The 22,969-nt window shown below is 58.4% G+C and overlaps 3 protein-coding genes across 4 annotated transcripts in view; 2 read left to right on the top strand and 1 right to left on the bottom strand.

Moving 5' to 3' along the window:
• PEAK3 (PEAK family member 3) overlaps positions 1–3,721 on the top strand; it is a 9,299-nt gene extending 5,578 nt beyond the window's left edge. For both annotated transcript variants that reach the window (XM_014342428.4, XM_055103313.2), the window contains one exon: positions 468–3,721. In XM_014342428.4, coding sequence (XP_014197914.3) covers positions 468–1,277 — 810 coding nt within the window. In that variant the 3' untranslated portion in view covers positions 1,278–3,721. The remainder of the gene's footprint in view (positions 1–467) is intronic.
• On the bottom strand, positions 3,476–7,416 carry OAZ1 (ornithine decarboxylase antizyme 1). Its single transcript, NM_001289721.1, is given in 5 exon segments — positions 3,476–3,967; positions 4,119–4,204; positions 4,983–5,155; positions 5,406–5,551; positions 7,192–7,416. Coding segments are annotated over 5 exon segments (687 nt in total). The 5' UTR covers positions 7,338–7,416; the 3' UTR covers positions 3,476–3,830.
• JSRP1 (junctional sarcoplasmic reticulum protein 1) lies at positions 7,237–22,969 on the top strand. Its single transcript, XM_034946254.3, has 7 exons — positions 7,237–7,602; positions 19,882–20,020; positions 20,747–20,784; positions 20,928–21,042; positions 21,436–21,609; positions 22,226–22,317; positions 22,433–22,969. The coding sequence occupies exons 1-7, from the start codon at positions 7,237–7,239 to the stop codon at positions 22,898–22,900; spliced, it is 1,392 nt and encodes a 463-aa protein (XP_034802145.1). The 3' UTR covers positions 22,901–22,969.

The raw sequence follows: 22,969 nt of genomic DNA, 5'->3' as shown, positions 1-22,969 counted from the left end.
CACTGCAACCTCCACCTCCCGGGCTCAAGGGATTCTCTCACCTCAGCCTCCGAAGTAGCTGGGATGACAGGCGCGCCACCACGCCCAGCTAGTTTTGCATTTTTTAGTAGAGACGAGCTTTCCCTGCGTTGGCCAGGCTGGTCTCGAACTCCTGACCTCAGCGATCCCCCTGCCTCCCAAAGTGCTGGGAAGGCGTGAGCCACCGCGCCCGGCCCAGGAATCTGCTTTCGAACTCATTGCCCAGGGACGTCTTCTTCCCTGGCTTAACTTTCCTGAAAGTCCTTACTGGTGACTAACCTCCAAATTAACACTGACCTCCTGCTGCTGGAGGGATGCAGGCAGCCCCTAGCCGTAGTGGGGGCAGTTTGGGGGTGTGCGGGGGAGGCTTCGGGGCAGGTAGCACTGGGGCAGGCGGTGCTTGTGGGGGGCCCAGTGATCCAGGCCCCGACACCCCCTCTGCCTTGCAGGTGCCCAAGCCCGGGGCGGACGTGCCCCACCCGTGGGGCCTGGAGCTGCAGGCCTCCCTGTCTCCACACTTCAATCTGCAGGGGCTGTGTGGCCTGGTGCCTGAAGGCACACTGCCCGGGGCGCCCTGGAGAGGCGCAGTGGCGCTGGCAGCCGAGGTTCCAGAGCGCACGGTGGCGCAGTGGCTGGCGGAGGCCTGCACGCAGCCGCCGGAGGAGTTCGTGTGGGCTGTGGCCCTGCTGCTGCTGCAGCTGAGCGCGGCCCTGAAGTTCCTGGAGGCGTGGGGCGCGGCCCTAGTCGAGTTGCGGCCGGAGAACTTGCTGCTGGTGGCACCTCGGGGCTGTGCGACGACGGGGCCCCCACGCCTGCTCCTCACTGACTTTGGCCGCGTCTGTCTGCAGCCCCCTGGACCCCCGGGCTCCCCGGGCCCCCACGCGCCGCAGCTGGGCAGCTTCCTCCGAGCGCTGCTCAGCCTTGCTGCGCCCTCCACCACGCCTTTGGCCGCGGGCCTGGAGCTCCTGGCAGCACAGCTGACCCGCTTGCGGCCCTCGGCGTCCCGGACGCGGGGCGCGCTGCAGGCGCTGCTCTGGGGGCCCGGGCCTGAGCTGCGCGGCCGCGGAGCACCGCTTGGTCCCTGGCTCCGAGCGCTCGGGCCCTGGCTGCGGGTGCGCCGCGGGCTGCTGGTCCTGCGCCTAGCAGAGCGGGCCGCAGGTGGGGAAGCTCCCAGCCTCGAGGACTGGCTGTGTTGCGAATACCTGGCCGAGGCCACCGAGTCATCGATGGGCCAGGCCCTGGCGCTGCTGTGGGACTGACCCCAACCCAGGGCGAACACACCTGGTCCAGGCCTGCCCAGGAGGCAGGGCTGGGGCTGAGGTCAGCGTCTCCATGATAGCCAAGACACCCTCTTCCTGCAGTCCAGGAGCGCAGCAGAGAGAGCAATGCCCCCCTCCAGAGCCTCCCCTCCCGTGCTGGGGATGTGGGTCAAGGGCTTCCCAGGAATGCAGCTGCCCCTCCAGGGCTGGGGGCTGGCCAGCGCCTCCTGTGTTGGGCAGCAGCTCTCTGAAGCCAGGGCCCCCACGCCACTTCCAGGTGTGGACAACCCCGCTGATCAATGTCTCTCTGTGTTCTGCCTTCCCCAGCAGCCAGGGCGCTCTTCCGCGTGGGTTCTGTCATTGTTTCCATGAGAGGCCAATGCCGGGACCAGAGGCATTCCTGGCTCTGGAGCACCCCCTTGTGCTGAAGATGGCCAGTGATTTTGGGCATGTGAATGCCCCCGTCCCTGGTGGAGAATTGCTTGGTGGTGTCACGGGAAGGGAAGGCTCCCTGGGACCTTAGACACCCAGCTCATCTCAGCGGGGTCTGGACTCACCTTCCCTAAAACAGTCCCCGCGGTTCCCTGCCACCTCCCCCCAATCCCTGGGCGCCCACCTTGCCTCCCTCCCTGTTCCTCCGTGACACACTAACTTCTTTCGCGCCCCCAAGCATTTGTGTAGGCTGTTCCCTCTGCCATACTGTTCCAGTTCCACTTTCTTTCTTTCTTTTTTTTTTTTTGAGACGATCTCGGCTCACTGCAAGCTCCGCCTCCCGGGTTCACGCCATTCTCCTGCCTCAGCCTCCCGAGTAGCTGGGACTACAGGCGCCCGCCACCACGCCCAGCTAATTTTTTGTATTTTTAGTAGAGACGGGGTTTCACCGTGTTAGCCAGGATGGTCTAGAACTCCTGACCTCGTGATCCGTCCACCTCGGCCTCCCAAAGTGCTGGGATTACAGGCGTGAGCCACCGCGCCCGGCTACAGTTTCACTTTCTCTAAACAAATAAAGGTGCCCACTCTGGGCCATCGCTAGCTCCTTACCCTGCGTTCTCCGCCCACTCTCAGGAGCATTTATTCCTCTGTTACTGTCTGCAAGGCTGTGAGTTCCCTGGGGGCAAAGGCCAGGCTTGGCACACAGTAGGTGCTCACTTAATACCACAGGATGATGTAATAAACAGGCACAGAGGAGACTCACTGGAGGGGGATGGAGTCTTCCTTTATGTCTCTGACACACTGCACTGCCCTTGCTTGTGGCTTCCTTCCTGGAGACTCAGAGTTGCCCCTCCATTCCATTCCCCATGGCAGTCCTGGGAGGATCTTCCCAACCCCAGATATGAGGTCCCTCTCCAGCTCAAACACCTCCCATGGCTCCCCAGTGCCTCAGAATACATACAGGGCTCTTCCAAAGTCTCCTCAGAGTCTCCAACCCCATGTCGTTCATCCCTGGAGGTTACTTTCCAGCCTCCACGCCTTTGCCCAAGTTGTTTTTTACACCAGAAAACAGCCCCCTCTACTCTGCTTCATACTCCTATTCATCCTGCATGGCCTCAGCTCTAATGCCCCTTCTCTGCATTTGCGCTGCCCAAATGAGCTGGGGGTATCTGTGTCCAGGTTTGTCCTCCCGGCCGACCCCACCACCGCTCAGACGGCTGAATATCCCCCTGGCCCGCTCGCCAAGTCTACAATCTTTTCGAGTTCCTCCTTTCCTCCTCTTTCCAGCCGGTTTCCCGGCCAGGCCTGGCCCTGACTTTCCGGGTGGTGCTCCCGGATGCGGCCGGCAGGTGGCGCTGCGGCCGGCAGGTGGCGCTGCGGCCGGGCAGACGGCGGGGTTGCAGACCCGGAAGCAATCCAGGCCACGACCCCGCCGGAAGTGCTGCTGCCCCGAACGGCGCTGCAGGTCCCTAAGGGCGGCCAGTAACACGGCGAACTCAAAGGAGTTGGGAGCACAGACATCCCCATGCGCAGGCCCAGGCTGGGGCGGAAGGGGACGCGAGGCAGGAAGGGACTTCAAGCGAGCAGTGGCAAGGCTGGCGCCAAGCTGAGGGCCCAGCCTCCCAGCCCAGGGGGTCTCCTCCGTGGGAGGGGTCCCGCAGCTGCCTGGGTGCCAAATCCCCCGCGACCCCTCCACCCAGGGCCCTCTGTGGTCCCAGGCACTCCTCCCACCAGTCCCCAGCGTCACCACCACAGAGCCACGTGCATCGGGTGTAATCACTTTATTGGCTTTTGGAGAGCAATGGAGGGGATTAATACCTCATCTTTCCAAGTTAAAAGACTAAGACTGTTTCCAAAAGACTCCAAATAAGAAACTTCTCCTCAATCTTAAACCAGCAATAAAAAAGTAAAATATAAATTTTTATTTAGAATTAAAGCAAATACTTCAGTATCACAAACACAATATTAAACTTCAAGAAATACACCAATTCGGAGTGAGCGTTTATTTGCACGATTACAACATGCGGACAAACCCAGGCGAGATGAGCGAGTCTACGGTTCCTACCCACCCGGCTGACAAGGGGTGTCCCCAGGGGCCGGATGCCCAGCCCCGAGGCGGCCCTACTCCTCCTCCTCTCCCGAAGACTCTCTCTCGAACGTGTAGGCCATGAAGCAAGCGTCGGGTCTCTTGGGGACAAGGGGATGCCCCGGTCTCACAATCTCAAAGCCCAAAAAGCTGAAGGTTCGGAGCAAGGCGGCTGCGGGGGAGAAGCCGTCAGAACCCCTGCCGACCAGAACCCCCCGCCCGCACCCCCCACCCCCGCAGGGAGACCGTGCCTGCGGGCTGAGAATGAAGGGGCGGGGCAGGCACCCCCACGCACCCTACTGCAGGCGATACGGGTCACCTACCTCTGTCCTCGCGGTTCTTGTGGAAGCAAATGAAGACATGGTCGGCTCGCAGCTGCTCCTCAGCGAACTCCAGGAGAACTGCAAAGCTGCAGCGAGTGTCAGCGTCTCGGCTGGCCCGACCCACCTGCCTACCTCCTGGGCCTTAGCAGCTACCCTGAGGCCCGCTCTACTCCAGGGTCCCCCTGGGGCCCAGATCGTCCTCTGGGTGGGGCCGTCCTGACACCACAGTGTTGAGCAGCACCGCTGCACCCACCCACGTGCATGCCCCATGACAGAAAAGCTCTCAGACACTGCCTGGCATCCCTTGGAGGGTGGAATCCCAGGGTACGAATTTGGAGTGCACTTTTTAAAAAGGGACCCCAGGCCGGGAGTGGTAGCTCAGGCCTGTAATCCCAGCACTTTGGGAGGCCGAGGTGGGCGGATCACGAGGTCAGGAGTTCAAGACCAGCCTGGCCAACATAGCGAAACCTCGTCTCTACTAAGAACACAAAAATTAGCTGGGCATCGGTGGCGGGCGCCTCTAAGCCCAGCTACTCGGGAGGCTGAGGCAGGAGAATCGCTTGAACCCGGAAGGCAGAGGTTGCAGTGAGCCAAGATCATGCCACTGCACTCCAGCCTGGGCAACAAAAGCAAGACTCCATCTCAAAAAAAAAAAAAGGGACCCTGTCCCCACCAACAAAGTGATGGTGGCCCCCATATGTGCTGCCTGAAGGCAGTGCCCTCCCTCATCTGTCCCTGCACCCCTTGGGCAGCAACCCCCACCTGGTCCCTGCTCCCCTGGGTGAGCACTCCCCGCCTGTCCTTGCCCCTCACCTGGTCCCTGCTCCCCTGGGTGAGCACTCCCTGCCTGTCCTTGCCCCTCACCTGTCCTTGCTCCCCTCGGGCAGCGCGCCGCCCGGGATCTCGATGTAGAGGCTGCCGCCACTCAGCACTGTTCGCCAGTTAATGCGTTTGGCGTCTGTGAGCCTGGACTGGACGTTGAGAATCCTCGTCTTGTCGTTGGACGTTAGTTCCTCTGTTACATTCAGCCGATCATCCTGTCCAGGGGGTGCAGCCCAATTCAGAACCCTGACTCACCCCACAGGACTCCAAGAACCCGGCAGCGCTAAAGCTTGGGCCTAGGCCGTGTTGAGCTCAGGCAAGGCCTGGGCTGCAGGAGACTGTGCGCCGACTCTGATGAAACTCAGGGTTCCCACGATTAAATTCAATCACAGGTACGGGCAGCAAGGTGCACAACAAGTACCTGTGGCCCCAGAGCAGCCCCAGCAGGCCCGGCCCCATACTCACGGAGTAGAATAAGTTAGCTGAAAGATTGTGATCCCTCTGACTATTCCCTCGCCCACCTGGGATCTTCAGGGGTGGGTGAGGGGCATCAGGAGCACCACCGAGGCCCCGGACCCGGGTTACTACAGCAGTGGAGGGAGACCCTGGAACTGAAGATGATGCAGGTCACGAGGCAGCGCCAGGCTCCGGGCGGAGACCCCTCCAGGGCGCCCGGGCGGCCTTCAGCACACCCCCACCCCTGCCTCGGCCAGAAGACCCCGCCCCGCCCAGGCAGGGGCCCACCCGGTCCCACACCCCCGAGGCTTCCCGAAGGCAGCTCCAACTCCTGCCCCAAGCACCTACAAGGGCAGCGGTCACTGAGCCCCGACTCCTCGGGCGGCGCCGCCCAGGACAGCCCAACCCTCCCAAGGCGGGGGGTCCCTTCCCCTCACGCAGCCCCGCCGGGGCAGAGCCTCACCCCCCGGCCACCACGACAGCCAGCACTTCCCCTTTTCAGTTCTGCCGCGGCTTCCCCTTTCCACCCTGCACTACGGCCAAAATCTGGAACTCTTGCTTGTCCCCGCGAGGACCGGGCGGGCCTAGCCAGATCTCATGGAGGACGCGCCCCGCTCCGGCTCCCGGCCGCCCGCCCCCCCGCCCCCGCTCCAGGCCCGGGCCCTCCCGGTTGCGTCATCCAGGCAGACGCGGCCTCGCGCCCCGGGGGAGATTTTCACAATCGAGCAGCCGGCAGCGCCAGCAGCCATTTGCTGCGCAAGGTAAATAGGCCCCAAAGTTGCCTCCATTTTGCACGGCCCCCAAACCGCGGCACCGCCAGCACCGCGGCCCAACCTCCCGATCCGGGGCTGAGCGACGCCCACCTCGGGGGACGCAGTCGGGAAAGCTCGACCGAGACCCCGCGGGCTCCCCCACAACCGCAGCTGGCACCCGCGCCCCCGGAAGCGGGACGCGTCTTCCCGGGAAGCGGCGGGGGTCTTCCCAGGGCGCTGCCGGGCTGTCGGAATGCGCGACCCCCAGCTCCCCGGCGGCCCCCGCGGAGAAGCCCTGGGTGCCGTCTACGTGCGCGGCCTCGCCCCGCGCGTCCCGAGCCATCCAGACCGACTCGCTCTGGGGCGAAAAACGGGGCCCACGAGGTCCGTCGCGTACAGGGGCCACATCGAGGCAAGAGGAACCCGCGGGAGCTCGTCCGCCGCAAAGCGCTCCCCGCTCCCGCAGCGCACGCTCGACGGCCGGGACCGAAAAGTGCAGATTCACCAGCCCCGCGGGCCCTGTCTGTCCTCGGACCAGCCCCCCAAGGCCGACCCCGCCCCCAACCAGATTGCCCCATCCTGCGCCTCCCAAATCCGACCCGACCGCACACCCTTCCTCCAAACCGAATTCCCAGTCTGCGCCCCGCAAATCCAATCATCGACCAGAAGCCTCTCCCCTCCTCCGAAGCCGAGTCCCATCCCGCGAACCCCGCAAAAGACACACGCCTCCCCCGACTCCCCGTCCTGCGCCCAAATCCGACCTCCGACCCATGCCCCTCCCCCAAATCAGGCGCCCCGAACGGTGCCCCCCAAATCCAACTCCGCACCCTTGCCCCCCAAACCCGACTCCCCCGAGAGCACTGCTAAGGCCGGGGGGGACCTCCAGGCCCGCCCTGCCCCTACCTCGTCCCCGGCGCGATTCTGGCCTTGACAAAGGGGCGGATCTCGCGCGCCGGGGACCTATCTGGCGCCCCGAGGACGGCCCCCCGCAGGCCTGCGCGGCCGGCGCTTCTGGAAGCTTCGGACGGGGGCGGGGCACTTACCTCTCACTGCTGCTGCCGCCGCGGCTGTGCAGGCTTAGGAGCGGCATGGTGCGGCTGGCGTGGATGGTGGCGCTGGGTTTATCCCCTTCCTTCTCTCTGGCGAAGCAGTGGCTATTGAGGATCCGCTGCAGGGAGGATTTCACCATCCGGCCGCTGGGGTCCGAAACCAGGAAAACCTCCGCTGCGTCTCTCCGCGCCGCCGCCGCTGCTCGCCGTTCGCAAAATGGCGCCTCTGCCGCCGCCCGCTTTTATAGATGCTGCGCCCAGGCCACGCCCCCCGCGCCGCCGGGAACGCGACCGCACGAGGGGCAGAGCCGCGGGGCCGCCGGGAAAAAAAGTCGCGCCCGCCCCTCCCAGCGCCTGATTGGTGGAAGGGAAAGGGAAAGGAAGAGGCTCTCTGGAGATTGGTTGGTGAGCCTCGGGCCACGCCCCCTCCTGCGCGCGTCCTTCTGGGGGCGGGGCTGCCGTGGCGCCGGGTACGCGCTGCGCGCGCCCCGAGCCGTCCCCGCCCCCACAATCGTGCCTTGGGGCGGGGGCGGCTCGCTGGGGTCGATTTTCGGGGGTCTTCGAATGCCCGTTTGTCTGTCGTGGTCCACGTCGCCCTCCCTAGGGTCCCTTCACGCAGCGGGACCCCTCCCCTGGGTAGGCCCCCGGGTGTTTGGGGGGGTGTCCAACCGCGCCCATACTCCCATAGGACAGAATTATTTCCAGTAACACCTGGTAATCATTGATGATATTACTGGTTTTATTTTTTTTATTTGGTCTTGCAGTTCTTAAAATGCTTCCAGTGTTTAAAAAAAAAGAACTTCCAATGTTAAAGATATTCAAATTTAGTAAAATATTTCGTGTACAATTTGGACTTAAGCAAAAATTTTACTCCTTGCAGATAAATTCAGATTTTTCCTGTGGAAACGGAAACTTACCCTAAGGAAAAACACTATCCTGGCAGTTAAAATTCAGAAACACATCTCATGTATGAACTAAAATGTGGATCTCCCAAGGAAAAACGATTTCTTTGGTGGTCAAGTTCGGTAAACTGTTTCGCCTGTGAGGTAAAATGTGGACTTACCTAGCAAAAATATTTCCCCTCCTGGTTAAATCCAGAAAAAAAATCTCAGGTATGAACTGCACTTTGCTTTTAATAAGCAAAGATATAACTCTTGGCAGTCACATACGGATACATAGCTTGTGTGTAGACTAAATTATGAATTTAGCAAAAAGTTGCCACTTTGCAGTGAGGTTGAATAAAATATTTTATATTTCATGTATAAACAAAATTTTGTTCTTACCAAGCAAAAATGCTACTCCTGGCAAATCCTGATTCCTTTCATGGTTTTAATTTTGTTTTGTTTGCGACCAGGCCTGGCTGTCACCGAGGCTGGAGTGCAGTGCTGCAATCTCGGCTCGCTGCAACCTCCGCCTCCCAGGTTCAAGCGATTCTCCTGCTTCAGCCTCCTGAGGAGCTGGGATTACAGGTGCCCGCCACCACGCCCGGCTAATTTTTGTATTTTTAGTAGAGATGGGGTTTCACCATGTTGGCAAGGCTGGTCTGGAACTCCTGACCTCAGGTGATCTGCCTGCCTCGACCTCCCAAAGTTTGGGGATTAACAGGCGTGAGCCACCGCGCCTGGCTGTCTTTCGAGATTTCCTACTGCACCAGAAGGCTGTTGTTGCATCTCTGCTACGAGCATTCGCTATTCGGGTGTTGAGGCAGAAATTAACTCCTGCTGTTGACATTTGGGGCCGCCCTGGGCACTGCAGGGCGCTGAGCAGCGTCCCTGGCCTCCACCCACTCCATGCCTGGAGCACCCCCAGTCGTGACAACCACAAGTATCCGCAGACATCACCCAGTGTCCCTTGGCGGGGGCAGAATCACCCTGGGTGAGACCCCCGAGTTAGGGGATTCCACGGACCCCCCCAAGAGACTCTGCATCCCATGATCCTCTGCCTTGCTGAGGTCCCAGGAGACTGCGCACGTTGAAATCCACACCTTGAGGCAGAGGTTGCAGTGAGCTGAGATGGCGCCGCTGCACTCCAGCCTGGTGACAGAGCGAGACTCCGTCACAAAAAAACAAAAAAAAGCAATCCACACCCTGAGTGGGGAAGGAGAGAGGAGAAGCATCCCAGGAGCTGGGGCCCTCCTGGTTTATACCGTTTGCCCCTTTAGGAGTTTATCCTGAGGCTGGGCACGGTGGCTTACGCTTGTAATCCCAGCACTTTGGGAGGCCGAGGCAGGTGGATCACGAGGTCAGGAGTGCAAGACCAGTCTGGCCAACATGGTGAAACCCCGTCTCTGCTAAAAATACAAAAATTAGCTGGGCATGGTGGCGCGTGCCTGTAATCCCAGCTACTCAGGGGGCTGAGGCAGGAGAATTGCTTGAACTGGCACCCGGGAGGCGGAGGTTGTAGTGAGCCAAGATTGCACCACTACACTCCAGCCTGGGCTACAGAGCGAGACTCCATCTCAAAAAAAAAAAAAAAAGGAGTTTATCCTGGTGTCTGGTGTGAGCAGAGAACAGACTCTGTTTCAAATAATTAACTCAGGGTCTCCTCCCTCGGACCCGTGGACATTGGGCTTGGATTGTTCTCTGGGGTGGGGCGTCCTGGGCAAATGGTATGAACCAGGAGGGCCCCAGCTCCTGGGATGCTTCTCCTCTCTCCTTTCCCACTCAGGGTGTGGATTGCTTTTTTTTTGTTTTTTTGTTTTTTGAGACGGAGTCTCGCTCTGTTGCCAGGCTGGACTGCAGCGTCCTGGGCACTGCAGGGTACCGAGCAGCGTCCCTGGTCTCCACCCACTCCATGCCAGGAGCACTCCAAGTCATGACAACCAGAAATGTCCCAAACATCACCCGACGTCCCTTGGGGGCAGAATGACGCCCCTTAGTTGACGGTCTCCTCTGGGAACAGAGGCAAGAGCCTGCTCAAAATGAACAGGTCGCGGGTGCGATTTCCAGAACAGCCACGACCAGGGAGCCCCGTCCCTCCATCCTGACTGCAGCAGCTCTCACTTCCTCCTCCTGCCTGCCTCTGATGGCTGCCTGCCAATGCTGTGAGGCTTCCAGAAGGGCCACCCCCACACTGGCCAGGCCACGTGGGATGAGCGCTAGGATCAGCAACTGTGCCCTGCTGGCCCACCTGGCCGGGCTCCCCAGGAACTCCCCAGGGTGGGAGGTGCTTTGCTGGGAGCTGGGGAGTCTGTGACTGGTGAGGGGCCTCCCGGACAGCAGGGAGAGAAAGAGGCATATCTTTCTCTGGAGGTGGTGGGGCTTGAACTGTCTGAAAGGGACAGCAGAGGATGTGGGGTGGTCAAGGATAGAGGGCCCATGCCTGGGTTTTCCTCTGAAATCAAGGTTGAGGGGATAGGGCTGCTGGCAGAGGACGCAGAGAGTATGACTCTGATTGATTGATTGATTGATGGACTGATTTTTTTTTTTTTTTTTTTGAGACAGAGTCTCACTCTGTAGCCCAGGCTGGAGTGCAGTGGCGTAACCTTGGCTCACTGCAACCTCCACCTACAGGGTTCAAGCGATTCTCCTGCCTCAGCCTCCCGAGAAGCTGGGACTACAGGCGTGCACCACCATTCCCGGCTAATTTTTGTATTTAGTAGAGACAGGGTTTCACCATATTGGCCAGGACAGTCTCAAACTCCTGACTTCATGATCTACGTGCCTCCCAAAGTGCTGGGATTACAGGTGTGCCACCGCACCTGGCTGATTGGTTTTTGAGACAGAGTCTCGCTGTGTCGCCCAGGCTGGAGTGCAGTGGCACAATCTCGGCTCACTGCACCCTCCACCTCCCGGGTTCACACCATTCTCCTGCCTCAGCCTCCCAAGTAGCTGGGACTACAGGTGACCCCCACCACACCCGGCTAATTTTTTGTATTTTTAGTAGAGACGGGGTTTCACCATGTTAGCCAAGATGGTCTCGATCTCTTGACCCCATGATCCACCCACCTCGGCCTCCCAAAGTGCTGGGATTACAGGTGTGAGCCACCGCGCCTGGCCTCGAACTGACCATTTTTAATGGGCACCGTGCAGCCTGCGATAAGCTCAGGCCACAAGGAGGCTGTGCAGGGCCGGGGTTTGGCCACAAAGCCGCAGAGGCATCTGCTGCTGGGTGATAAAGCGGGACCCACAGCCACGTGGGCAGCCTCAGGACGAGCTGGGCAAACACACATGGAAAAGCGAGGCCCCCAAGTAAACAGGGCTTATCTCGAGCAAGTTGCTGTTTTTCCCTTTACCGTACTTATATTTCTTTTTTTTCTTTCAGACAGAGTCTCCCTCTGTCGCCCAGGCTGGAGTGCAGTGTCACGATCTCAGCTCACTGCAAGCTCTGCCTCCTAGGTTCACGCCATTCTACTGCCTCCACCTCCTGAGTAGCTGGGACTACAGGCGCCCGCCACCATGCACGGCTAATTTTTTGTATTTTTAGTAGAGACGGGGTTTCACTGTGTTAGCCAGGATGGTTTCGATCTCCCGACCTCGTGTTCCGTCTGCCTCGGCCTCCCAAGGTGCTGGGATTACAGGCGTGAGCCACCGCGCCTGGCCATTTTTTTGTATTTTTAGTAGGGACGGGGTTTCACCGTGTTAGCCAGGATGGTCTCGATCTCCTGACCTCGTGATCCGCCCGCCTCGGCCTCCCAAAGTGCTGGGATTACAGGCGTGAGCCACTGCGCCCGGCCTCTTTTTTTTTTTTTGAGATGGAGTTTCACTCTGTCCCCCAGGCTGGAGTGCAGAGGCGCCATCTCGGCTTACTGCAACCTCCACCTGCCAGGTCCAAGGGGTTATCGTGTCTCAGCCTCCTCAGTAGCTGGGATTACAGGCGTGCACCACACGGCTGGCTAATTTTTGTATTTTTAGTAGAGATGGGGTTTCACCATGTTGTCCAGGGTGGTCTGGAACTCCCAACCTCAGGTGATCCGCCCGCCTCGGCCTCCCAAAATTCTGGGATTACAGGGGTGAGCCACCGCGCCCAGCCTATATTTCTTATGGTTTTGCCCCTTGCTATAATTTTCAGGATTTTATTTTGCAGTATTTGTCATGTTTATTTTATTGTATTTTTGTAGAGATGGGTTTTCACCATGTTGCCCAGGCTGGTGTCAAACTCCTGGGCTCAGGTGATCCTCGTGGCTCAGCCTCCCAAAGTGCTGGGATTACACGTGTGAGCCACCGCGCCTGGCCTAATGCATTCACAAAGGTTTGTTATAGAAAAAGGAAGAAAGCTTTATGCGCAGAGCATCTGAACCTCATTCTCTGCGGCTCTTCAGTATTTCCTGCCCCATATTGTCCATGTCTCTATTTTCATGGAGTTTGACCTTTACTTTTGTAAATTTTTTTTTTTGAGACGGAGTCACCCTGGCTGGAGTGCAGTAGCGCAATCTTGGCTCACTGCAACCTCTGCCTCCCGGGTTCAAGCACTTCTCTGCCTCAGCCTCCCAAGTAACTGGGATTACAGGTACCTGCCACCACGCCTGGCTAATTTCTTTTGTGTTTTTAGTAGAGATGGGGTTTCACCATCTTGGCCAGGCTGGTTTTGAACTCCTGACCTCGTGATCCACCCGCCTTGGCCTCCCAAAGTGCTGAGATTACTGGCGTGAGCCACCACGCCCAGTCGTAAAATTGTTTTTTATTGTTTTTCTTTTCTTTTTTTTTTCTTTTTCTTGTACAGACAGGGTCTTGCTACGTTGCCCAGGCTGCTCTTGAACTCCGAGCCTCAAGTGATCCACTTGCCTCGGCCTCCCAGGTGTGAGCCACTGTGCCCAGCCCTATCTCTTTAAAAAACAAAACAAAACGGGCCAGGCATGGTGGCTCACACCTATAATGCCAGCTCTTAGAGAGGCAGTCAGGAGGATAGCTTGAGTCCAGGAGTTCAAGACCTGCCTGGGCAATATAGCAAGACCCCCATTCAAAAATAAATAGATGAATAAAATTTTTAAAATAAATAAATAAATACAAAACAAAAAAATTGTAAACACACCTGCAAGCCAGGAAAGGTTTATTTCTTGTTCTTGCTCCATGAGCTTCTCAGGCCCTAGGGGGCGCTGCTCACCTCCCCTGCCATCTTGAACGTCACTATGGCCAAGAGAGGAAGACCCTGGAAGATCTCACACTAGCAATTAAATGCCCCAGCCTAGAAGTCACCCCAGGAAAGGAGCCACCTCTCCCTGAGAACAAGTAGGGTGGACACAAATGAAATTGGTGTGCTGCCCTGGCAGAGGCAGGAAGTTGGCCACTGCCCAGCACTCCCCACAGTTCTCAACGTCCTGCCTCAGTGGCCCATGCTGAGGGTCCCCTGGGGGTTTCCCACTCAGGTGTTTTGTGTTCCAGAGGCTGGAAGGACCCTGCTGTGGGGGGTGTCACCATTGGGCTTCCACGGGGTGTGGAATCTCACAGCCTCAGTGGCTTCCACACCTTTGTCATGGCAGCAATAACAATATGAGTACACAGCTCAAGCTGTGTACAGGAGCCAAGCACCTGTCCCCGTGCTTGGCTTAATGCTCACAAGGACCCCAGGAGGTGGGGTCTCCATTTTATTTCCATTTTACAGGAAAAAAAACTGTGGCACAGCCAGGCAGCAGTGGAGTCAGGGTCAGAATCTGAGTCGTCTCCATCCAGAGTCAGTGCCCTCAGCTGACACTGTTCTTCACAAAATTAGCAAAAATAGGCCGGGTGTGGTGGCTCATGCCTGTAATCCCAGCACTTTGGGAGGCCGAGGCAGGAGGATCACCTGAGGTCAGGAATTCAAGACCAGCCTGGATGACATGGCAAAACCCTGTCAGTACTAAAAATACACAAATTAGCTGGGTGTGGTGGCATGCACCTGTAATCCCAGCTACTTGGGAGGCTGGGGCAGGAGAATCACTTGAACCTGGGAGGCAGAGGTTGCAGTGAGCTGAGATTGTGCCACTGCACTCCAGCCTGGGCAGACTCAGTCTTAAAAAAAAAAAAAAGTCCAGGCCGGGCTCAGTGGCTCACACTTCTAACCCCAGCACTTTGGGAGGCCGGGGCAGGTGGATCACTAGGTCAGGAGTTGAAGATCACCCTGGCCAACATGGTGAAACCCCATCTCTACTAAAGATACAAAAAATTAGCTGGACATGGTGGTGCGCACCTGTAATCCCAGCTACTTGGGAGGCTGAGGCAGGAGAATTGCTTGTACCCAGGAGGCAGAGGTTGTAGTGAGCCGAGATTGCGCCATTGCACTCCAGCCTGGGCAACAGGGCTGGACTCCGTCTCAAAAAAAAAAAAAGATAAAAAAAGAAAGTCCCACAGAGGCCCTGTGTCCAGGCTTTGCTTCTGGGAAAGCTGAGCCTTCCAGGAAAGGAATGCAAAGGGAGACACTATGAGAATAAGAAGGTGAAAATGCTGTTGAGGCTGGGCGCGGTGGCTCACGCCCATGATCCCAGCACTTTGGGAGGCCAAGGCAGGAGGACTGCTTGAGGCCAAGGGTTTCAGACTACCCTCGCTAACATAGGGAGACCTGGTCTCTTAAAAAAAAAAAAAAAAAGCTATTTATTTTGACCAGAGAAATGCAAATCGAAACCACAATGAGATCATGCCGTTCACACCCACTAGGCTGGCAATAAAAACACAAACAAAGAAACTGGAAAATGACGAGTTGGACGTGGAGAAGTTGGAACGTTCCTGTATGACTGCTGGGCAGGTAAAACAGTTCAGTCGCTTTGAAAGAGAGACTGGTGGCTCTTCACAAAGTTAAGCATAGAGACAGGGCGTGTTGGCTCACACCTGTAATCCCAGCATTTCAGGAGGCCAGGGCCAGTGGATCACTGGAGCCCAGGAGTTCGAGGCCAGCCTGGGCAACATGGTGAAACACCATCTCTACTAAAAATGCAAAAATTAGCAGCTCGGCACAGTGGCTTACGCCTGTAATCTCAGCACTTTGGGAGGCCGAGGCAGGTGGATCACCTGAGGTCAGGAGTTTGAGACCAGCCTGGTTGACATGGCAAAACGCTGTCACTACTAAAAATACAAAAATTAGCTGGATGTGGTGGCAGGCACCTGTAATCCCAGCTACTTGGGAGGCTGGGGCAGGAGAATCACTTGAACCCAGGAGGCAGAGGTTGCAGAGAGCCGAGATTGTGCCACTGCACTCCAGTCTGGGTGACAAGAGCGAAACTCCATCTCAAAAAAAAAAAAAAATTAGCTGGGCATGGTGGCACATGCCTGTAATCCCAGCTCCTCAGGAGACTGAGGCAGGAGAATCGCTTGAGCCTGGGAGGCAGAGGTTGCAATGAGCAGAGATGGCCCCACTGCACTGTAGCCTGGGCCACAGAGTGAGACTCTGTCTCATAAATAGAAGATAAAAAATTAGCTGCGTGTGGTGTCAGGCACCTGTGGTCCCAGCTACTCAGGAGGCTGAGGTGGGATGACCACCTGAGCTCAAGAGGCCGAGGCTGTAGTGAGCCCTGATTGCGCCACCGCATGCCAGCCTGGGTGACAGAGATGAGAGCCTGTCTCAAAAAACAAATGAAATAATATTTTGCAGCAACATGGATGGAGCTGGAGATCATTATCCTAAGTGAAATGACTCAGCAACCACCACCCCTGTCTTATTCCAGAACATTCTCGTCACCCTAAAACGAAGCTCCATCCCCATCAGCCATCACTCCCCATCCCCTTCCCAACCCCAGCACCCACACATCCCCTTCCTGTCTCTGTGAATTGGCCTGTCCTGGACATTTCTTTTTTTTTTTTTTTTTGAGACGGAGCCTCACTCTGTCCCCCGGGCTGGAGTGCAGTGGCGCCGATCTCGGCTCACTGCAAGCTCCGCCTCCTGGGTTCATGCCATTCTCCTGCCTCAGCCTCCCAAGTAGCTGGGACTACAGGCGCCCGCCACCACGCCCGGCTAATTTTTTGTATTTTTAGTAGAGACGGGGTTTCACCATGTTAGCCAGGATGGTCTCGATCTCCTGACCTCGTGATCCACCCACCTTGGCCTCCCAAAGTGCTGGGATTACAGGCATGAGCCACTGTACCCAGCCCTGTCCTGGACATTTCATAGAAATGGGATCACATACAGCATGGCCTTCTGTGTCTGGCACCTCTCACCGAGCGTGACATCCTTAAAGTGCGTTCACGCCATGGCTGCAGTCAGAGCCTCGTTCCTGTTCACGGCTGTGTCGTACTTCACCGTGTGGAAGGGCCACGCTGTGTTGATCCGTGTATCTGAGGATGGAACGCTAGAGCTGCCTACACCATGTGGCTGCGGAGAATCGTGCTGCCCTGAACTTGGGTGTGCAAATATCTGAGTCCAAGCTTCGGATTCCTTTTCGTAGATACCTAGGAGTAGAGTTTCTGCATCTTACGGTCATTCTATTTTAGCTTTTTGAGGAACTGCCAAGCTGTAATATACTTTTAGGAGGGGCCAGGCACTGTGGCTCACGCCAGTAATCCCAACACTTCAGGAGGCCAGAGTGGGCAGATCGCCTGAGGTCAGGAGTTTGAGACCAGCCTGATTAACATGGTGAAACCCCATCTCTGCTAAAAATATGAAAATTAGCCAGGCGCAGTGGTGCATGCCTGTAATCCTAGGTCCTCAGGAGGCTGAGGCAGGAGAATCGCTTGAACCCAGGAGGCAGAGGTTGCAGTGAGCCAAGATCGCGCCATTGCACTCCAGCCTGGGTGACAGAGAGAGACTCCATCTCAACAACAACAAAAAATCTTTTAGGAAGAAAAAATAAATCTAGGTTACAAACAAGATGTTCGGCCCTTCGCTAATTATGCCAGCTTTATAAAAATAAATATGGAACTAATAATAAAATCACAAGTTACAAACAGCAGAAAGAACACGTCAAACTATTAAACAGTGTCTGTTTGGGGGCGGGAAGATGACAGGTGCTTTACAGTTTTTGCTTTCAGCTTCTCTTTGTTTCCTGTTTGTCTCTGCCTTGTGTCATACAGAAAAAAATGAGAGCCATTTCTTTTTTTTTTTTTTTTTTTGAGACAGAGTCTCGCTCTGTCGCCCAGGCTGGAGTGCAGTGGCGCCATCTCGGCTCACTGCAAGCTCCGCCTCCCGGGTTCATGCCATTCTCCTGCCTCAGCCTCCCGAGTAGCTGGGACTACAGGCGCCCGCCACAACACTCAGCTAATTTTTTGTATTTTTAGTAGAGACGGGGTTTCACCGTGTTAGCCAGGAGGGTCTCAATCTCCTGACCTAGTGATCCACCTGCCTTGGCCTCCCAAAGTGCTGGGATTACAGGCGTGAGCCACCGCGCCCAGCCGAGAGCCGTTTCTAAAGCGGAGGGAGTGGGGACCAGGGAACCCCAGCCCTTGCTTTGCTGAAGGCGGGCTGGCCTTCTGGGTCTCTTGGTAGTTCCTGGGGAGGCCCTATTCACTCAGAATTATTATTATTATTTGAGACGGAGTCTCACTCTGTCACCCAGGCTGGAGTGCAATGATGTGATCTCGGCTCACTGCAACCTCCACCTCCCGGGTTCAAGCAATTCTCCTTCCTCAGCCTCCCCAGTAGCTGGGATTACAGGCATCCACTATCATGCCTCGCTAATTTTTGTATTTTTAATAGAGACAGGATTTCACCATGTTGGCCAGGCTGGTGTCAAACTCCCGACCTCAGGCGATCCGCCCGCCTCAGCCTCCCACAGTGCTGGGATTACAGGCGTGAGCCACCGCGCCCGGCCATTCACTCAGGATTTTTAACACACAGGCCTCACCACCAAAATCCACTTCCCCTCTTCCCTCAGGACTCCCAAAGTCACCATGCTTTGCAGGTAGGGCTCAAACATCTGCCTGCAGGCCTTAGAATGTGCCTTTGGGGGCTGAGAGAGCCCAGGTGCTCTCCAGAGCAGAGGCGTCAGGTTTCTGTGCATGATGGTGTGGGAGCAGGCAGTTCCGAGTGTATGAGCCTGCCAGAGCCGCAGAAACAAATGACCCCAAATACAGTGGCTTTAAACAGCAGGAATGAATGCCTTGCAGGGGCTCCCGCCTGGGATCCCAGCACTTTGGGTGGCCAAGGCGAGCGGATCACATGGATCACTTGAGGTCAGGAGTTCGAGAGCAGCCTGGCCAACATGGGGAAACCCCATCTCTACTGAAAAAAAAATACAAAAATTAGTCCGGGTGCAGTGGCTCATGCCTGTAATTCCAGCACTTTGGGAGGCCAAGGTGGGCGAATTCCGAGGTCAGGAGATCAAGACCATCCTGGCTAACACGGTGAAACCCCGTCTCTACTAAAAATACAAAAAAAATTAGCCGGGCGCGGTGGCGGGCGCCTGTAGTCCCAGCTACTCGGGAGGCTGAGGCAGGAGAATGGCGTGAACCCGGGAGGCGGAGCTTGCAGTGAGCGGAGATCGCGCCACTGCACTCCAGCCTGGGCGACAGAGCCAGACTCCGTCTCAAAAAAAATTAAAAACTTACCGGGTGTGATGGTGCGCGCCTGTAGTCCCAGCTGCAGGCGCTACGTCTCCCTGGGTGGCAGTGGCGAGTGCTGAGTAGGAGCAATGCCCTGCCCTGCTGCAATGGCAGGGAAGGGTGGGGGACTCCCCGGCTGTGACCTCACTCCAGCGGGCATGTTGATTGGCCCACCCGCGGTCTCCGGCCACCTGTTGCCGTCCATCACGGGGCCACCCTCCCCATCCTCCGTCCTGTCCACAAGGCTCAGCAAAGCGGCTGGCGGGTAAGCGAGGCTCGGGGGTAAGGAAGTGAGGCTGGGGGAATCCCGGGCAGAGGTGTGGGCTCCCGGGGTGTGAAGGGGTGTTGCAGAGGACTGTAAGGGTCCCCAATTCCTGGAGCTGCCCCCACGCACACCCAGGGGCCACACACCAGCCTCCCATGCTTCTTGGGCCCCTCCCCCACTGCCACGCGATAGGCCCCTTCCAGGTCTTGGAGCCCCAGGGCTGGGTGGTTTTTCAGCCTAGATACAGGGACACCCTAATCCCAGCAGCCAGAGGCCATGGGGACCCTGAAGAGTACAGCTTTGGGTCTGACTTGAAGCTCCTTGCGACCTCCAGCCAATGGCACTGTCTCTAGCCTCAGTTTCCTCATCTGTCCTATGGGAACAGAGTTAGTGGGACAAGGCAGGGTACTCTGTGTCAGGATCAGAAGACCCCCAACCACAACCAGGACCCTCCTCCCCTGCCCCGGCCTGTCACGACCAGAGCCAGGATGGTTCTGCTGCTGGGGCCCAAGCCTGTAGACTCACAGGGTTACGCAGCAGGATGTGGGTGCCCAGAATGGCAGGTCAGGGTGGCCCAGAGGGAGACCCCATGAGAGCAGAGGCCTGGGAGGGGCTGGGGCACCTGTTAGCCTGTCCCGCTGGCCTCGGGCACCAGATAAAAATAGTCCCTGGTCTCAGAGAACATGAGCTGACTCTGGGGCCAAGAGTTTCAGTTTGGGGTGCGTCTGGGACTCATTGCTGTGTTGTCCTGCAGGGGCTCCCGCCCTCTCTGGGCCAGAGCAGCCTTGGCTACTGTACTGATGGATACTGGACCCCAGTGAGGCTGGGCTGTAGGGAGGGGCCCCAGGGCAGGCATGCGGGGTCAGAGAGATGCCTGGAGTGGGCGCTGGGCCATGCCTGGCATGAGTATGAATTTGCCGAGTGAGGAGGGGTGGGAGGACGGGGCCTGTTACTTGGTGTCCGCAGAACCTCCAGGTCAGGCCCAGGCCCGTGGCAGAGACTCAGTAAATGCAAGACCTTGTTCCCCACCCCTCCCAGCCTGGCCCGGGACCTGCTGCTGCTCCAGCCATCTCCATGACAACCAGAGCCTGGGAGGAGCTGGATGGCGGCCTGGGCAGCTGCCAGGCCCTGGAGGACCACTCTGCACTGGCCGAGACCCAGGAGGACAGGGCTTCAGGTACCCTTGTGGCGCTGGCGGGAGGAAGCCTTTCCCTGATGGTCCCCTTGAGCCAGGAGGCCCATCTTCAGAGACTAGAGCTTCTTAGCCTCCCACACTGGACTGGCTTATACTGTGCTCCCCATGTTCAACCCCTGGCCCTCATTTCTGCCTCAGGGGTCTGTAAGGAGCCCCCAAGGAAGACAGGTGCTGGGCCACACAGATCTAGGTTCGAATCCCACGTTGCCACTGAAATGCTGGGTGTCTTTGGGCAAAGCTGTCTCCAAGCCTGTCTGCTTTCTTTATATTTTTATAAATTTTTATTATTATTTTTTGAGACAGAGCCTCATTCTGTCTTCCATGCTGGAGTACAGTGACATGATCATAAGTCACTGCAGCCTTGACCTCCCAGGCTCAAGTGATCCTCCTGCCTCAGCCTCCCAAGTAGCTGGGGCCACAGGTGCAGGCCACCATGCCTCGCTAATTTTTTTTTTTTTTTTTTTTTTTTAGAGATGGGGTCTCACTATGTTGCCCAGGCTGGTCTCAAACTCCTGGGCTCAGGTGATCCTCCCACCTCAGTCTCCCCAAAATGCTGGATTCCAGGTGTGAACCACTGTGCTGGCCTCCACCTACTTTCTTATCTATAAGATGGGGTTAGTCACCCGCACGTCACCCAGCAGGGCCAGGGGAGAGGGTGGGATTGGCCTGGGGGTCCCCACAACCTTGACTCTGCCTGTGTTCCCACAGCGACACCCAGGCTGGCCGACTCCGGCAGCGTGCCCCACGTGAGTAGCTGGGACCCTCAGCCTTTAACCCAGGACGCCTGGGGAGTTGGGGACAAGCCGACCAAGGGAGGCAGGTGTCTAAAGCCCACGGGAAGGGTTTGGCACTGGAAGGAAACATGTGGAATGTCTCGTGATAACCACAGGACTCTCAGGTGGCTGAAGGCCCCAGTGTGGACACCAGGCCCAAGAAGATGGAAAAAGAGCCTGCCGCCAGGGGGACCCCAGGAACGGGGAAGGAGAGGCTGAAAGCCGGAGCGAGTGGGTTTGCAGGAGGCATGGGTGAGGTGTGGGGTGGGAACGGACTGGTGTGAGGCTCAGGTGCCGGAGCTGGGTCCTTGGATCTTGGAGGGTGGTGTCCTGGTTGAGTGGCGTCGAAGTGTGGCAGGCGGCGAGTCAACGGGCAGGGAGCCTCTACTAATGCGTAATAATACCAGCTAAGCCACTCAGCTCCGGGAACTTACCTTCCAGAAACTCTAGGCATCCCCGTGCAGCTGCGGGGCACCCGGGGCTGGGTTCACCTGCGCCCGGGGCCGCACAGGCAGGCAGGGAGAGCCGGGTTCAGGGCACAGGCCTCTCTCTTGTCCCCTGCGCCCGGGGAAGGGGGCGGCACAGAGCCAGTAACCACAGCGCAGCGCGCACTTGCCCCCGCAGGCCCTCGGAGCGCCCCCGCGCGCAAGAAGGCGCAGACCGCGCCGCCCCTGCAGCCGCCGCCGCCGCCCCCGGCCCTGAGCGAGGAGTTGCCCTGGGGAGACCTGTCGCTCAACAAGTGCCTGGTGCTCGCCTCGCTGGTGGCGCTGCTGGGCTCGGCTTTCCAGCTGTGCCGCGGTGAGCGCAGGCTCCCCAGAGGTGGGGCGAGGCTGGGGCCCACCTGTGCGCCTATTCCTCCAAGGAAAGGCGCTGTGCCGCCAGGGTGGGGTCTGGGACCCTCCTCTCCAGGGCTGGGTCTTGCACGCCCCCAAAGTTGGTTTGTGCATCTCCCCTTAAGTGACGGGCCTTGCGCGCCCCTCTCACCCCGTGTGGACCTTTTGCGGGGCCCATTCCCCTCGCCGCGAGTAGGTTCTGGCTTCCGGATGAACCTTGTGCAACCCCTCCTGCCGCGTAGCGTTCTGCCGCCTTTCTCCTGCGCCCTCTCTGGGGACCGCTCAGCTCGTGAGCGCCCCCCGGGGGCACTCCTGCGGCCCCTCCCTTGCTAGGGGCCTCCTACAGCCCGTGGTCGGGGGGAAGAATGACCAATTGAAAGAGCGAGGTTCGGAGGAGGGGCGCCGCAGCAGCGGAGTCCCGGAGTCCCTTCCCACGGCTCGGGGGCATCCTTAGTCTCAGCCGTACCAGGGGAGCCCCACTCCAACTGTCCAGGGAGGGGGGCTCTAGGGGTGAGGGAGGGATGGACAGTGTGGTCCGTGCCTCGGCCCAGCTGACTCGGGTCCCGACCCTGTCGCTGCAGACGCCGTCGCTGGGGAGGCAGCACTCCAAGCACGTGTGCCCGAGCCCTGGGTCCCGCCAAGCTCAGCCCCGAGGGAGCCATCGTCGCCCCTGGTAAGAGCTTCCTTCCACTGACCGCTGGCATTGGGACCTTCATCCCCAAGGAAAGAAGGAGCCCGGGCCGGGGGGAAGGTGGGCGCTTACCCCAGGACCCCACTCTGTCTTGCAGCCTAAGTTCGAGGCCCAGGCGCCTCCATCAGCGCCGCCTGCGCCCCGGGCCGAGGCAGAGGTCAGACCCAAGATTCCCGGGAGTCGGGAGGCTGCAGAGAAGGACGAAGAGGAGCCCGGCGAGGCCACCGGAGAGGCCGTCCGGGAGGACCGTGTGACCCTCGCAGACCGGGGACCCAAGGAGAGGCCTCGGAGAGAGGGGAAGCCGCGGAAGGAGAAGCCGCGGAAGGAGGAGAGACCTAAGAAAGAGAGGCCGCGGAAAGAGGAGAGGCCACGGGCCGCCAGGGAGCCCCGGGAAGCCCTACCCCGGCGCTGGGAGTCACGCGAAGGGGGCCAACGGCCGTGGGCACGGGACTCCAGGGACGCCGAGCCCAGGAAGAAGCAGGCCTGGGTGTCCCCGAGGCGTCCCGACGAGGAGCAGCGGCCTGGGAGTCGCCAGAAGCTCCGCGCAGGCAAGGGGCGGGACTGAGCCGGCCCCGCGCCCGAGTCCAGGGGCCCCTTCTGGACGCCCCGCGACTCTGGTGAAATAAAGCGAGTG

Source organism: Pan paniscus, chromosome 20 (assembly GCF_029289425.2).
Source record: "Pan paniscus chromosome 20, NHGRI_mPanPan1-v2.0_pri, whole genome shotgun sequence".
Taxonomy (NCBI): Eukaryota; Metazoa; Chordata; class Mammalia; order Primates; family Hominidae; genus Pan; species Pan paniscus.
This window is presented reverse-complemented; position numbering and strand designations above follow the sequence as displayed.